Source organism: Bactrocera neohumeralis, unplaced genomic scaffold, assembly GCF_024586455.1.
Source record: "Bactrocera neohumeralis isolate Rockhampton unplaced genomic scaffold, APGP_CSIRO_Bneo_wtdbg2-racon-allhic-juicebox.fasta_v2 cluster09, whole genome shotgun sequence".
NCBI classification, from domain to species: domain Eukaryota; kingdom Metazoa; phylum Arthropoda; class Insecta; order Diptera; family Tephritidae; genus Bactrocera; species Bactrocera neohumeralis.
Window position 1 is genome coordinate 14081131 of NW_026089622.1, and position 14824 is coordinate 14095954.

At 39.1% G+C, this 14824-nt stretch overlaps 1 protein-coding gene across 1 annotated transcript; it reads right to left on the minus strand.

Annotated features, from left to right (window-relative positions):
- Nucleotides 1-13271: 13271 nt before the first annotated feature.
- On the minus strand, nucleotides 13272-14214 carry LOC126764628 (uncharacterized). Its single transcript, XM_050482294.1, has 2 exons — nucleotides 14113-14214; nucleotides 13272-14048 (listed from the first exon to the last, which is right to left on the minus strand). Exons 1-2 carry the CDS (start codon nucleotides 14155-14157, stop codon nucleotides 13272-13274), a joined length of 822 nt encoding a protein of 273 aa, XP_050338251.1. The 5' UTR covers nucleotides 14158-14214.
- Nucleotides 14215-14824: the final 610 nt, after the last annotated feature.

Here is a 14824-nt window from a genome sequence, read left to right on the forward strand (position 1 = left end):
GGTAACATACAACGGCGCTTAGGTCTCAAGTTAACTCATACGGGCTCCACCTGCCAATAAGAATGTTTATTGAAACACAACTTTATAGTATTAAAACAGAGAATATTTTATTAAAAATAAAACTAAAATAATCGATCCATATATAAAAAATAATGTGAAGGATGAATCTGATGCTGTTTAATAATGCCCGGTTTCAAAGTCCACACTTAAGTTGTGCCCAAATAAAATCTTAGCTAAGCATTGTTTCGGACTGAGTAGTCATTTGGGTTTCACAGTCAAGGCTAAATTTCTATAAAATTTTAAAATGATATATGGCAACGTTATGGGCAACATATGTTTTACAAATGTCATCCATAAAAATATGTTTGAAATATTTAAATTATACGAGTAACAGACAATATATAAAAGGAAATATATATCGAAAATGGATGAAAACAACAAAAAAACGCCAAATTTTACCACCAGCGAGTCGGAGCACCTATTGGAACAGCTGCAAATCCCAATCCGATTTCATATTTTTTCACAAAAAATAACTTCTTATTTCTTATTATTCTTCTTTTGACAAATAACTGGAAATACAAAACAAATCAAAACAAAAATCAGCTGTTACTTAAGCACTGCTTAAGTCTCCCATTTTTAGTAGTTAAGCATAACTTAAGTCTGAACTGTAAAACACTATTTTCCTGTTTTATCTTCAGCACAACTTAAGTATGGACTGTGAAACCGGGCATAAGTTTGTTAATATCAGGTTCTAATCCCAAGAACAGGCGCAAGTCGCCAAGATCGGTAACAAGCAAACGACTTCTCTTTTTAGTAAGCATTGTTGTCAAAGCACTGAATCCACATTCACACAAATGTGACGATGGGATGGGAATGCTATCAAGAATCGTTGAACGATTGACCACAATCCAGGGTACAACTGCGGGATCGGTTTTTGTAGCCAAAATTCTTGGTAACCATTTTTGAACTTGATTTTTATTTCCTCGTTTGTTGTCAATTCTATAAGTTCTTTTCCAGCTGCGGTGACTTTGCTGTGTTGACATTTGAAAACGGATCCAATACCCAGTCTGGTATTTCCAAGTTCAAAATGTCCTGGTATCGTTCTGTGAAGTCAATGTGGAGGTTTTCCAAATGTTGGCAGTAGGCAAACAATTCGTCTTTACTGCATGATACTGATAAATTCGGAAAATTGTGAAACTCACGTCTGCCCAGATTCTTTTTGTGTAAAAGCAGTTTGGCTGCGAAAGCTGCAATGACGTTTTTTGTTTTAATTAAATTTAGTTTATCGCCCTGCAGTTGGAGATTCATGTCGTTGAACAATTTATACAGGTCTATATCATTCTTTGATGTTATGAGCTTGTCTTGAAATTCTGTATATTTAGTTTCCAAGACCTCTATAACAGAGTCAAACAGGTTGTAGAATCGAGTCAGACAATTGCCTCTTGATAGCCAACGAACTTCAGTATGAAACAACAAACGATTGAAATCCTCGTCATTAGTAACACAAAGCTGATGAAATAACCTGTCATTCAAAGAGCTGTTGCGGATTTTATTGACTGCTTTGATGACATATGGCAGTGATTGAAATAGTTTTTCACTTAAGTTTCTAGCAACTAAATGTGACTATGAATGAACTATGAATAACGCAATGTACACCAAGGACATCTGGAATTTTATTTTTTAAGAACGCTATGAAGCCTTTATGGCACCCTGTTATAGCAGGAGCGCCATCCGTAGCAACTGAAATCATATTTTTCAAAGGAATTTCTTTCTCATCGCAAAACTTTTCCAATATATTGAATATGGTTTTGCCTTTTGTATCAGTCTCTAAATTTCTAGAAAACCAAATGTAGTAAATAAATAGTTCTTCACATATTTTCTCATCTTTAATAAAACTCACGTAAGACAACAACAATGCTTCATTAGTTGGTAAAGTGGACTCATCCAGCTGAATTGAAAATTGACTTCACCTCAGGTGATCGCACAATGATTCTTCAGTTTTTTCAGCCATTTCATCAATTCGTCTTTGCACAGAATTATTACTCAAAGGAATTTTTCGGATAATATCTACTTTATTACTTCATTTATTGCTGGCAATATTAACTCTTCTCCGATGTTATGTGGTTTGCCTTTTTGAGCAATTAACAAAGAGATATTGTACGAAACTCGAAATCCGTCGTCATCTTGCTTAGCAGCCGCCGAAAATAGTTTTGCTACACTTGGCTGAGTATTATGCTTCTTCTCTAGGTCTTGAAAATATGCTACATTCTTGTCTCTCTTATCTGGATGCATTTTATTCAAATGATCTTGCAGTCTTGAAGGCTTCATTGCTTCATTCGAAAATGTTTTTAGACATAGAAGATACAAAGGCGAGGATGGGTTTGTGGGATTTTCAATGAATCCGAATTTAATGTATTCCGCACAGTATTGCCGTCTCTTCTTTTTTACTTCCGACATTGTTTTGCCTTGAGAAATACGTTTAACTTCGCGAATAGTGTAAAGGAGGCGTAAGTAATGCTCATCTATTGCGCGCAAAACCACAAATGAATATAAAATAAATATTACATTGTTTATATAGGAATGCTTAAGCACAATTATTATATAGTAGTCCAAAAATATGAATTCTTATTTTTCCTAGAAATACATTTGTAAAAAAAAGGATCTTTCTCCTTTTCGTATTATCTTATTTTTCCCAGAAATACATTTGTAAGAAAGGATAAAGATCCTTTTTTTATTTTCCACATAAAAGATTTAAGGTGTTCAAAAGCTCAAAACGTGCGCTACATCAGCTACCTACCCGACGTCATTTCGCAAGTGATAAAATAAATTATTCAAGAGCTCAAAGCATTCGCTACTTCAGCTCGAACCTACCTACCCTCCACCTTTGCGCAAATGATTATATTATGATAGCAAGTGCCCACATACAGTTTTGGCAATGGCAATAGCAATACGTTTGACAGTTAGTATTCTATAAATTCTATCCTGTCGAGATGCCCGTTATGAAACGGAGCGACCGATTGACATGATTTTAATTTTTTCTATATTCAATAAAATAGGACAGATATATGAACTACGCGGAGAGAAATATATGTAGAACCGAGTTTGAGCAATCTTTTAATTCATATTAGTTGATGTTCACAAGTTGTTGTTGAGAGTCGAGAGCTCATGTAGTCGTTGTCTAAGAGGTCTCCTAGCTAAATAAAATTACAAATAACCCCCCAGACCTCTACACATTGCCCTCATTTTCTTTCTGGGTCTCTTACCGCCCCCCTTAACACCTGCAGCGCCCACAAGGGGGCATTATCGCCCACTTTGGGAAACACTGGTCTAGACGATTGTCGTCACAAGCATAATCTGCTGCTATTCTCCTACAGCGATATTCACTTATTCCAAATAAAAAAAATTTAACTTCCGTCTATAGAAGAGCGTACCCCGTTTTATGATCTAAGCAGCACACTGCAGGAAGTGGTCTCATTACTATAAGCTGTAGCAAAAAAACTTGACGTGATAGAAGAAAACTGACTTCGGATTTGAATTTAACATGCCTAAACCTGTCTGGTCGCTATACGTTTTGTTAAGCGCTTTGGTTATGAACGCGTTACCACCATATGTCATAATAGTTTTATTTGTCATTAGTGTTAGTTTTTTGTTAACTAAATTATAATACTCATTGTCCGACATAGAGTCTTTTCGTAAAACGCTCATTTCTTGTTCTATAATGTGAATAGGACGGTTGTCCGAATATTCAAAATCAAGACGAGCAATTATTGCATCAAAGTTTAACACCGTAGTTGGTTAATGTGTTGTTTGCTTCTGCGTAATTTTAATAATAATAATAATTTTAATAATTTAATAGTAAAACTTTCAAAATACTTTCTACATCCTCGAGCCCTCATCGAGACCCTCGGGTCTGGCCAGGCATATTTTGTTTTTAAATGTTATTTAAATATATTTAGAGTGTAGCAAACGACTTGCGCTTCCAGGTAGCTTCCTAAAATTTTATTGTCTATAAAATTCAGAAAAAAAATTCAAGGATATCGTATCGAAAAGGACGAAAAAAGGATATTATAATATTACACCTTAGTGCACCAATGGTGCTTAGCTAGACCCCATATATTTGGTATGAAAATATATGAACTTTGGTATGTTTCTATCACTTCGCACGGTTGATTTATCTGTTTTCATGTTCGTTACATGTCCAAATTGGTTTGTATGTTTATCTAGGTCAAATACTTTAGCCGCTAGAGCGTTTTAAAGGCTAAGAAAAATGGAATCTTTCTCAAAATGTTACATTTTTTGTGAATGCTATTGCCACACCAAGCGTGAACAAGGCAGTCAATTTGATTTCAATCAAATCGAGAGGTAAGAAATTTCAAAAATGTATCTATATTGTACATATAAGAGCGTAAATACAACACGTATTTCCATACAAATGTATGTAAACACCACTTGGCCTAGCCAAGCACCATTGGTCTCGACTAAGTGTATCAGACCGTTGGTCTGGACCAGGGCTAGTGTGTAGGCTCATAGCGTGATGAGCTGGTTCTCGCCAACTAACGTAAGCATTTTTTTCCTGAAAATTTTGATAGTGATTTTATTCCATATATCCGGAGATTAAAGACACTTAATGTTGTCGTTTGAGGTTTGTGTTTCATAATCTGTAGCTCTATGTGTTTCTATATCTACTTGTGCCCTTAATCTATCATTTTCCTACCTTAATGATATATTACTTTCCGCAATTAGGCGCGCAATAAAATCTACTGTTAATGCTGCCTCATCAGCCATTTTTATACTCTCGCAACAAAGTTGCTAAGGAGAGTATTATAATTTTGTTCACATAACGGTTGTTTGTAGTCCTAAAACTAAAAGAGTCAGATATAGGGTTATATGTACCAAAGTGATCAGGGTGACGAGTAGAGTTGAAATCCGGATGTCTGTCTGTCCGTCCGTACGTCCGTGCAAGCTGTAACTTGAGTAAAAATTGAGATATCATGATGAAACGTAATGTACACGTATTTCTTGGCTCCATAAGAAGATTAAGTTCGAAGATGGGCAAAATCGGCCCACTGCCACGCCCACAAAATGGCGAAAACCGAAAACCTATAAAGTGTCATAACTAAGCCATAAATAAATACATTAAAGCGAAATTTGGCACAAAGGATCGCATTAGAGAGGGGCATATTTGGACCTAATTTTTTTGGAAAAGTGGGCGTGGCCCCGCCCCCTACTAAGTTTTTTGTACATATCTCGGAAACTACTATAGCTATGTCAACCAAACTCTATAAGGTCGTTTCCTTCAGGCATTTCCATATACAGATCAAAAATGGAAGAAATCGGATAATAACCACGCCCACCTCCCATACAAAGGTTATGTTGAAAATCACTAAAAGTGCGTTAACCGACTAACAAAAAACGTCAGAAACACTAAATTTTACGGAAAAAATGGCAGAAGGAAGCTGCGCCCAGGCTTTTTTCTTAAATTGAAAATGGGCGTGGCGTCGCCCACTTATTGACCAAAAACCATATCTCAGGAGCTACTAATCTAATTAATTTTACAGTAAAATAAAAAAATATGTAAATGACGGAAAATGAAATCTCGTTTATCACTTTATCATGCGAGAGTATAAAATGTTCGATGACACCCTAACTTAGCCCTTCCTTACTTGTTTTATTTATTTCCGAAGTAATTGTAGAGAAGTTTAACTTTTTCAATTTTCTATTCGACTAGCACCCCTGCTCTCTGAGATCACTCGTCAACAACTTGTATAAGGGAACTGTGGGACGGCATTTTAAGCTCCTTACGTACAGCTTCCAACGAAACTATTGGTTTTCGTAAAATGCGAAAGAATAGCTGGTGCAATGAGTAGTGCCATGTCGCAGTGGAAGGAAAACAGTTTGCGTACCTCGCAACGTTACGCGCGATGGGATAGATACCGATTGTCTATCCAGCCTGCTGAATAGTAGTGAAAGCATAACACCAGGAGAAGGCGAACCCGATTCTCTATTCGATGACGATATAGTAAACGTTCCATTACACGAACACTAAGAAGTTCGAATAGCAATTACCCGTCTGAGGGACAACAAATTGGCGATCACCGATGGATTGCCGGCCGAGCTATTCGACTACGGCAGGGAAGAACGGATAAGAAGCATGCATCAGCTCTTTTGTAGAATATGTTCAGACGAAAGCACACCCGACGATTAGAATTTAAGTGTGCTCTGCCTAACGCCCAAAAAGGGAGACTCCACAAGCGGCGCCAACTACCGTGGGATAAGCCTCCTCAACATCAAATGTAAGGCTCTGTCACTGTTGACAAGTCCGGTGTGTTTAACGTGGGTACCTCCTGACGACAGCCTTACTCTACGGCGCTCAAAAGCACAGCGGATGAAATCAATGCGTTGGTCAGCGGCCTGAAAATGCCCGGCATTTTCAGTACCAATTGGCAGTGTGAAAAAGACGCACTTACCACCTTGTTAGGGTCCGACGCCCATATAAAACCTCTGCCGTGCATTGTGTCCGGAACTCGGTTGCATTGCAACTCCATATTCAACTGACAAACTGGCAGTTAGTCCCGCGAACCGGTAACCAGCTTTCCTGACCGCGCCTCCAATAGACGCCTGATTTGGCCTTACACTCAGTCACTCTATGGTCGAAACCCATGCATAGAAAGAGATAGCGACGAAGCTGGTGGTACACGAAAGGAGGACCACTTAATATAGGACCTAACTGCCTCCAGGAGAGCGAACATCATTTTGTCCGTACCCTCCAGGGTGGTATTGGTGCTACCACCAGGGGGCATGTTCCACGGACCTTAATCCTAGTTCAGCCGGAGTAGCGCTTCCATGAATTCATCATGGGAGTTCTCCATATGGACCCCTTGGACCACAACTGGAGGACCCAACTTACGACTGACAGCCAGTTACAACCCCACTTCCCCGAACTTTGCGTTGGTCGGCACCTTCTCGCTCTCCAAAACGGAGAGAGTGCGAATAACCGTCCCACCACCCCTAAGAGGCCGTGCTTTATGAATTCTCACTCCCAGGACCTACCTCCTTAAACACTTTTTTAATTACTTCCTTAGAGGAAATTGCAAGCTACTTAATCTTGAGCACAACCCCATAAGTTGCCCCCCTTACTGGGGGGTCGCCGGGGCACAGCCCAAAACTCGACCCAAGAGTTTGACTAAGGCCACTATTGGCAGCCGGACGGACAATATCCCCCTAACCGTCCTGTGTCGACCAAATCGCAACGTGGGCTGAACGGTACGCTGTTACGACCGTTGGTTCGCACCGGATGTCATAATCTCCAACACTGAACAGACACCTTTATGGCATTCCTGTCCTGATGCTCTTGCCACAGAGACAACTGAATACCAGATGCTCAGCACAGTACTCCTGATTGGTAGTCCAGTCAGCAAAAGTACGAACAACACGTCTCCAAACTATAATTGTCCAAAGTTTCCGCCAACAACCACAACGTGATCACCTATATATTATATATTACCTACAAAAAGAATTAAATTTACCGCTATTCGCGGCCACTAAACCGAGCAATAACAACGCATCCGCCAATCGCACAAACAATTTTACGACCGCTATGCACACGCGCCAGGCAAAAACAGTGTAACTAATTGCGTAAACAAACGACCGCACAAAAGAAAGTGCCGAAAATACCTCAGAAAGACACTTGGAAAAATGGCAAAGATGGGCTACGCTGGCTAAGTCATGTCGTCCGAATGGACGAAAACACTCCAGCTCTGAAAGTATCCGCCGAGAGAAACAGAGAAAGAGACCTCCACTCCGTTGGAAAGACCAGGGGGTGAAGGACCTGGCTGCACTTGGTATCTCGAATTGGCGCTGCATTGCAAAAAGAAGAAACTACTGGCGTGTTGTTGTAAACTCGGCTATAACCGCGTAAAAGGTGTATACGCCAATAAAGAGGAACAACCCTTAACCGAATGTCTAATTTATTTCGTTAGTTTGCCTTTGCAATTGAAGAGCACGATAAAATCGTAAAATTATTTTCTCATAAACTACTGGAGATAAATCGATGAAATTTTGTGAAGTCAAAGAAAAATATTCGTGCTTTATTATAAATATTTTTTCATGGTCCTTTTGTTTAAATAATAATATTCTACATAATTTTTTGTTAAACAATTGAAATTTGTTAAGTGTTCTTCACGCTAAAAAAATTGAAAAGTATGTGACACAACGCAGAAAATATTCACCTTTAATAATCTGCACAAAAATTTTGTTCATTCATACCATTTCGAAGATATTGAATTTTTTGTTCCTCCACCGGTCTTAAAATGTATGGCACATCGTTGCGGGAGCTGTAGCACATGAAAATTTTCATTAGCTCCGCTCTGCTACCGCTCCTAATTTTTTGCTACCGCAACGCCAGAGCATAGCGCAGCATTTCATTTTTTGCTCTCGCTACAGCTATAGTTTTTTACCTAACAAAACTCGGAGCAGAGTAGAACACATACTTTTACATTATGTATTATGCTAAGTCTATGCTATGGCTCCCGACAAAGTGAGAGCGGTAGCAATAGCATAGCAATAATTCTTCCAGGGATAATATCCTCGGTGGTTCAGTTTCCTTAGATGTAAACTGTTTAACAACCAGGAGCTTCAGAAGAGTTGATCCCAAGTTACTGAATAGTTCGTTGTTAAACGCATCTAGTCATCTGATAAATTTGCCTTCTACATACAAGTATGTATATGTAGTTCTGGCCATTCCATGTTATGTTCTCTCTATAGTTGTTTAGTAAAATGATGCCATCTTCAATTTCCTCCAACTTCGTTAAGTGGTCAGCATTGCTAAAACTACACACCGGTATTCTTCCCTTAACCACTTAGGAATGTAATCTGAATTACTTGCATATATTCATATGTAACTATATACTTATACACACATCTAAGGGCATGAAATGTTGCTTATTTTAAGGGGTCGGGTAAAAACAGCCTTTTCCGAATTTTTTTATTTTTTAAGTTTATTGTTGCAAACATACAGTACATACTATATACTATTATTGAATAAATTCTAAATTTTAGAAAAAATTGGGTTATTGGGGCTTAGATGTTAGGTATAAAGTCGTGACTAGAGCTTCCAGCGCTATGCTATGTGAAAAAAATAGAATTGATTTGTTCTGTTAGTATTTTTGAGAGAGTGTCAGCTAATAACTACGTTCTCTTTTCCTAGTTTATAAAAAATTTCATTCTTCAAGATAAGCCTTCAATCTCTTGATTCTGGCATTTCAATTCCAACTGCTTAGTGACTGCTTAAAAGTTGATGGCATGTAAATATTTCAACTTTTGCTTTAACGTACAGGTGGTTTTAGGAGCTTTTAGTACCTAAATAAATGCAACATCTCTTTCTCGTTAGCCGGATATTTTCTTCAGCCTTAGTTAGTGTTCTAGAAAGAAATGATATCGGTTAGTTGTCTTGCAATAAGACAGCACCTATTGCGATTTAGAAGCGTCGGTAGTAGGATGGAACTCCTTATTAAAATCTGGGTAACGCAGAATTATCTTTTTGACAAAATACTATTTTTCAATTTCATAAAGGACACTAGTGCGTCATTGTTTAATATAATACATTTCAGTGACATTCTTTTGGACACATATCAAAACACGTTATCCCAATATGTTCTCGAGATATGTCATCCAATGCGAGTTGAAAATTGAATGCCCATTTTTAAGACGTGTGAACTCATGTTTTCCGTTAATTACGGAAAAACGGGTTTTTATGTCGCTGTTTTTTACCGGAACTTAGTGGAAAATATTTTTAAGGTCTAAAACAAATAATACTTTGTCGTTTCCTCGTTTATTTCAGGAATTGGACATTTATCTGCGTTAGTAGTTCACTGTAGTTAATCACAATGCGATACCTTTTTCATCGGAGGCATTTGCTTTCTTAGGTACAATCTACACTTGTAAGACCGAATTGTTTGTTCACTTCGTCTTTCAGTGTCATACGACAGTGGTAAACAACTGGGGTGTACGATGTAGCATTTACATGAATTATATGGGGTGTTCTTGGTTTAATAATTCCTTTTTTTAACAGCTCACTAATTTCTTTATTCACAAAGTAATTATCCGCAATGATAATGAATGATGATGGATATTATTTTGTCCATATTGGAACCTCTGTCTGAGTCCTAATTGTCGCCCGAATAGTTGTAGTAAAAGGAAGAGTTTCACTTATTTGGACGTTTTTTATTATTAGTTTTCTTATAACTTCTTTGTATTGCGGGTTATTAATAGTGTTCAAATATCATTGAACAGGCTTACTTATTTAGTATCAGCTAAACCAAAATGCTATTAAAAATATATATCTGTTTTCAAATATATTCGTATAACATATGTACATAACAGGTGTTCCGAACTATTTTCTGGCAGAGTTATGGCCTCTGAGGTTAGCTTGGGATGTACACCAGAAAATCTTTTTCGGAGGAACTCAAAAATCTTGAGAACGCCTGCAAAAGACAAACATGAAGAACCCATCGCTGCTGCATCAGCAAAAAGTTGTGAAAATGCTGACCAAACAGGCAAAGGCGGTAAACCTGAGCAGCTTCAGAATAGTGAAAATCACAATATTTTCTGCAAACTGGATAAAAAAATTAGAGAGCTCGAAAGCATGATGTCTGGTCAGAGACATATTAATCAAGCTATGCGTGATCTTGTAAGCTGTATCACAAGCTTGCATGAGAATCCGTCGAAAAGAGTTATGGTAGGGAAAGCGTAGCAGATATCCCCTATCCAAAGTGATAAAAATGCCCTAAAGAGACCACGCGAGATATTGGGATATTTGCCACCAACGAATAAGCCGAAAAACATAAAGTCATAAAGTGCAAGCAACATATAGTTAGGTTACTGAATTCATCCACAAAGACAGTTTGGGAGACAAGCTCGCATGCAAGAAATGGATAGAAGTAGTTAGAAAGATGAATCCGATCGAGAAGAGAATCGTTTCGATCTGATTCTCTTCTCGGTCGGATGCTATTATCTTAACAAAAAAGGAGGGAAATGTGACAAAGGTCTTGAAGAACTGGATTCAAACGTGAGGTACATTAGAAAAATCCTCAAAGGAGACCTACTAATCGAATTAAAAAATCAAGCAGAAAAGAGAGCCGACACGTTCGGAAGCTAGAGGGAGTTATTGGTGAGATGGCCGTAATACAGCCAAAAACTCATAATATTACCATTATGTGCAAAGACTTGGATGAGATAACCCTGAAAAAATCTGTGAGGCATTACAAAAGAAGTGTGGGATCCTGGGGAAGCAAAATATAAAAAATCTGCGGAAAAATCTGTGGCACTCAAATAGCTCTTATATGTCTACTAGCTGAGGTGCCAAAACTTTACTTAGGTGCGGTAGGGTAAAGATCGGGTGGTCTATCTGTCGTCTCCGGGAATTTTCACATATTACCCGCTATTTAAGGTTCTTCCAACTAGGACATATAGTACACAAATGTTGCAACCCCATTGATAGGCCCCCCTCCCCCAAGTCATGTGGCAAAGAAATGCACGAGTTCCCCGAGTTATATGCTCTGCAATGGGGAACACTTTGTTCTGAGTACGGCCTGTCCTAAAAACGCAGATATGTTGAAGTCAACGAAAAAATTAAGATACTGTAACTAAATTTCAACCATTGCGCTGCAGCACAAGACAGAAGGTTCTAGAAAAAAACGTAGATGTCGCCATATTAAGCGAACAATATTCTCAACGTTCGGAAAGCACTTGAAAAGATATAAGTGGCAAAGAAACAATATAGGCCTGCAAAGGATAAGCCTTCACATCTCGCTTCAAAGAAACCCATAATGGCTTTACATGGGCGAATATACAAGGAATATATTTTGTAAGCTGCTATGCTCGTCCTAGTGCAACAATTAGCGAATTCAAAGATTTTCTCCTGGAGTTTTCTCTAGAAATCGAAAGCAAATCACCAATAATAAAAAAAAGTGAGCTGTCAGTTGACAGCTGGCAGATGTGAAACATCGAAATTATTTTAAACAACTAATAGGTTAAAAAGTACAGATTATGACAGGAACTAAATATGGTACACAATGAAAGAATACAATATTATGCATTTTTTCCAGAGAATAATGACAGATAGTTTATTCAATAAGCATTTCCGTAATAGTTACATTCGAAGTTGCCTCCGACGGTATTACTGTAACAATTGGTCGATGATAACTGAAGTATGTTACAAAAGTATTAGGCATCACATTATCAAAATATCTAATAAATACAGCATCTATTGTTGTTCCATATCCATAAGCATGGATTTGTAGTGCGAGTCGTAACCTTCCTTTTGATAACATTGGTTTGATAAAATTCTACAAAAATTTAAAAGTTATAGCCATTGGCGCAAAAAACCTGATTTTGCGATTTTGAAAAAAGGTGGGGAATGTCGGGCCTGTAAATCGATTAAAACATGATTGCTACCGATGAAAAACGTTTATTTACCAATGGAAATGAAAGAGAGATTCATAAATAATAAGAAAAATGGGAATTGGCGAAAAAAATTATTCTGACTCGCAGTGGATGCAGGTGTAAGTGTTCGGGTTCGGTCCGGCACATTTCAAGTGAACCCCTCGATCACAAACGATGCAATGCGCCGTGTTTTGACGATTCTCGTGCTTCGGCATCTTTTTCTTGCAAATCGTGCAAAAATCGAAGTCCTCTTCGATGTCGGTTTCGGTCGGAGACGGGCTTCTCTTCCGTGGCGTCTTCGATTTGCCACGGCCTTTTTGCTTCTTGGCTGCTGGTTCATCTGCTGCCTTCGTCAATTTTTGCCGCTTTTTTTCGGCCTTGTCACGCAGATCTGCGACAACCTCAGGCGATGCCAAATCGTTGACTTCATTGTCTTGCGGCCACGTTTTGATTTCGGCGCAGGTGTGCCCAATTTCAACGGGCCAACCGATTTCAATGCATCACGGAGCTGTGGAGCCGAAACAAGAAACAACGACGATGATGCAGCACCACTTGTTGAAGCTGGGGCACTTGTCGATGCCTCCGACGTTGACACCTTCTCATTCGCAGCAGTCACAATGGCATCACCAGAGGCAAGAACTCGACGTTGATTGTCGGCGTCTTTCTCTTCGTCACCGAACAAATTTTCGCCGCTCAGTTCCGAAGCGACAAAGTCAACTTCAGTGAAAATTTGCGGGTTGAACGGGTAGATGCCAGTTGTTCGGAAGCCGGATTTTGTTCGAAAGTGACACCAATGTTGGGCTTTTTCCATGCATTATGCTTCACGGTCATCATGGTGCAAATACCGCAACATCTAGCGGCTGCATTTTGTGCGTGCATTTCGGCGGAAAAGACAGCAACGTGATGCCATGATCCAACGCCAAATCTATCGCCTCGATCGATAAATGCGAACCGTGGTTGTCCAGCAGCAACATGGTTGGCGAATCGGCATTAGCACCGGTGTGCTTTATGAAATGACGCATGAATTGAGGGAATACGTCAGAGTTCATGTAACCGGAACCGTTCGCAACACCAACAGCGCCATGACTCGCATGAGGCATAAAAATCTCTTTCATGTTGACTCGGGGAAAGAGGAAGAATGGCGGTATAGACTGGCCACTAGCGCTGACGGCCAAAGCCAAAGACACATTGGTGCCTTTTTCGGCTGATGTTGATGAGCCGACCTGCTTTTGTCCTTTGCGCGCGATGGTTTTGACAGGTCTGGTTGGCACGGTCGGGCACCCGGTTTCATCCATGTTCCATATTCGGTGAGGTTCAAACGGCATCTTACCGCGAACGGATGAAAGGTTGGCAAAGAATGCATCGACATTCTGGCTTACTTGCTCTGGTTTTCGCAGTGACAAATTTTTGTGGCGTTTCATGAACGCCAACTGCCAATCCTTACTCGCCTGTTGATTGTCGTTCCATGGATCCGGATACGACGCGCCAACTTTCCGAGCAAATTCATACGCGAGCTTACGAAGCTCCATCAAACTAATTCCATAGTTGATGTCGCTGGTCTGGAGAATGTAGCTTATCAGCGCCTTCTCTTGTTCGATGTTGAAGATCTGAAATAAAAAAAAAATATTTATTATTCGATGAAAGAAAAAGAAAGAAACCAGCAGAACTCACTGTTTTTGTGCCCATCGTCGTGCTTTCAGCCAGCAAATTCTTCATTACATCGGCATTGGCAGTAGTAACGTCGATGCTCGCACCATCAAATGCTGCAATATAACGCAGGTTGGTCCTCGGAATTTTGTGTGCCGTCGCAGATTGTTGAACGCTGTTGTGATGTATTTTCACCGACTTGATCGCCTCCAAAATGTTGTCGAAATCAACAATTTTCTCTTGTTTGGGATAGTACCGCGGCATAATGACTAAAAAAAATTTTTCGGAGCACGAAACTATCAGGAAATGTTGAAAAACTATTGTGTTGTTGAAATTCTGCACGAAAAATCACTTATACACGTTAAATATATGAAGTTAGCATGTCAAATGTAAAAAACCATGTGGCCCGACATTCATATTTGCAAAATGGCGGTAGATAATGAACACAATGTAAATTCGTGCAAAATTTCTTTTGTGTGTCGAAATCTAAAGGCTCAACTAATATTATAAACATATTTCCAGGATGAATTTATTGGAAAATGTGAAAAAATTCAACTGTACACAGAGTTGAAAAAAAACTTTCGGAGTGTCGAATTTCTTTTTGTTGTCGCAGAGAGGTTATAACACGTGTTCACAGCTCGAGTGCTATATAGAAACTGAGCTTAGTATGAGACGAGCCGATGACAGTTGGTTGCAGCTGTCAACCTATACTAGGGAAAAAAATATCGCGCTGGCC

Excerpts from the sequence above, each read along its gene's own strand:
- LOC126764628 (XM_050482294.1), bottom strand. The coding sequence starts at position 14,157 with ATGAAGAATTTGCTGGCTGAAAGCACGACGATGGGCACAAAAACA. Across the intron at positions 14,049-14,112 it reads CGACGATGGGCACAAAAACA|ATCTTCAACATCGAACAAGA; the intron begins GTGAGTTCTGCT and ends TTTTTATTTCAG.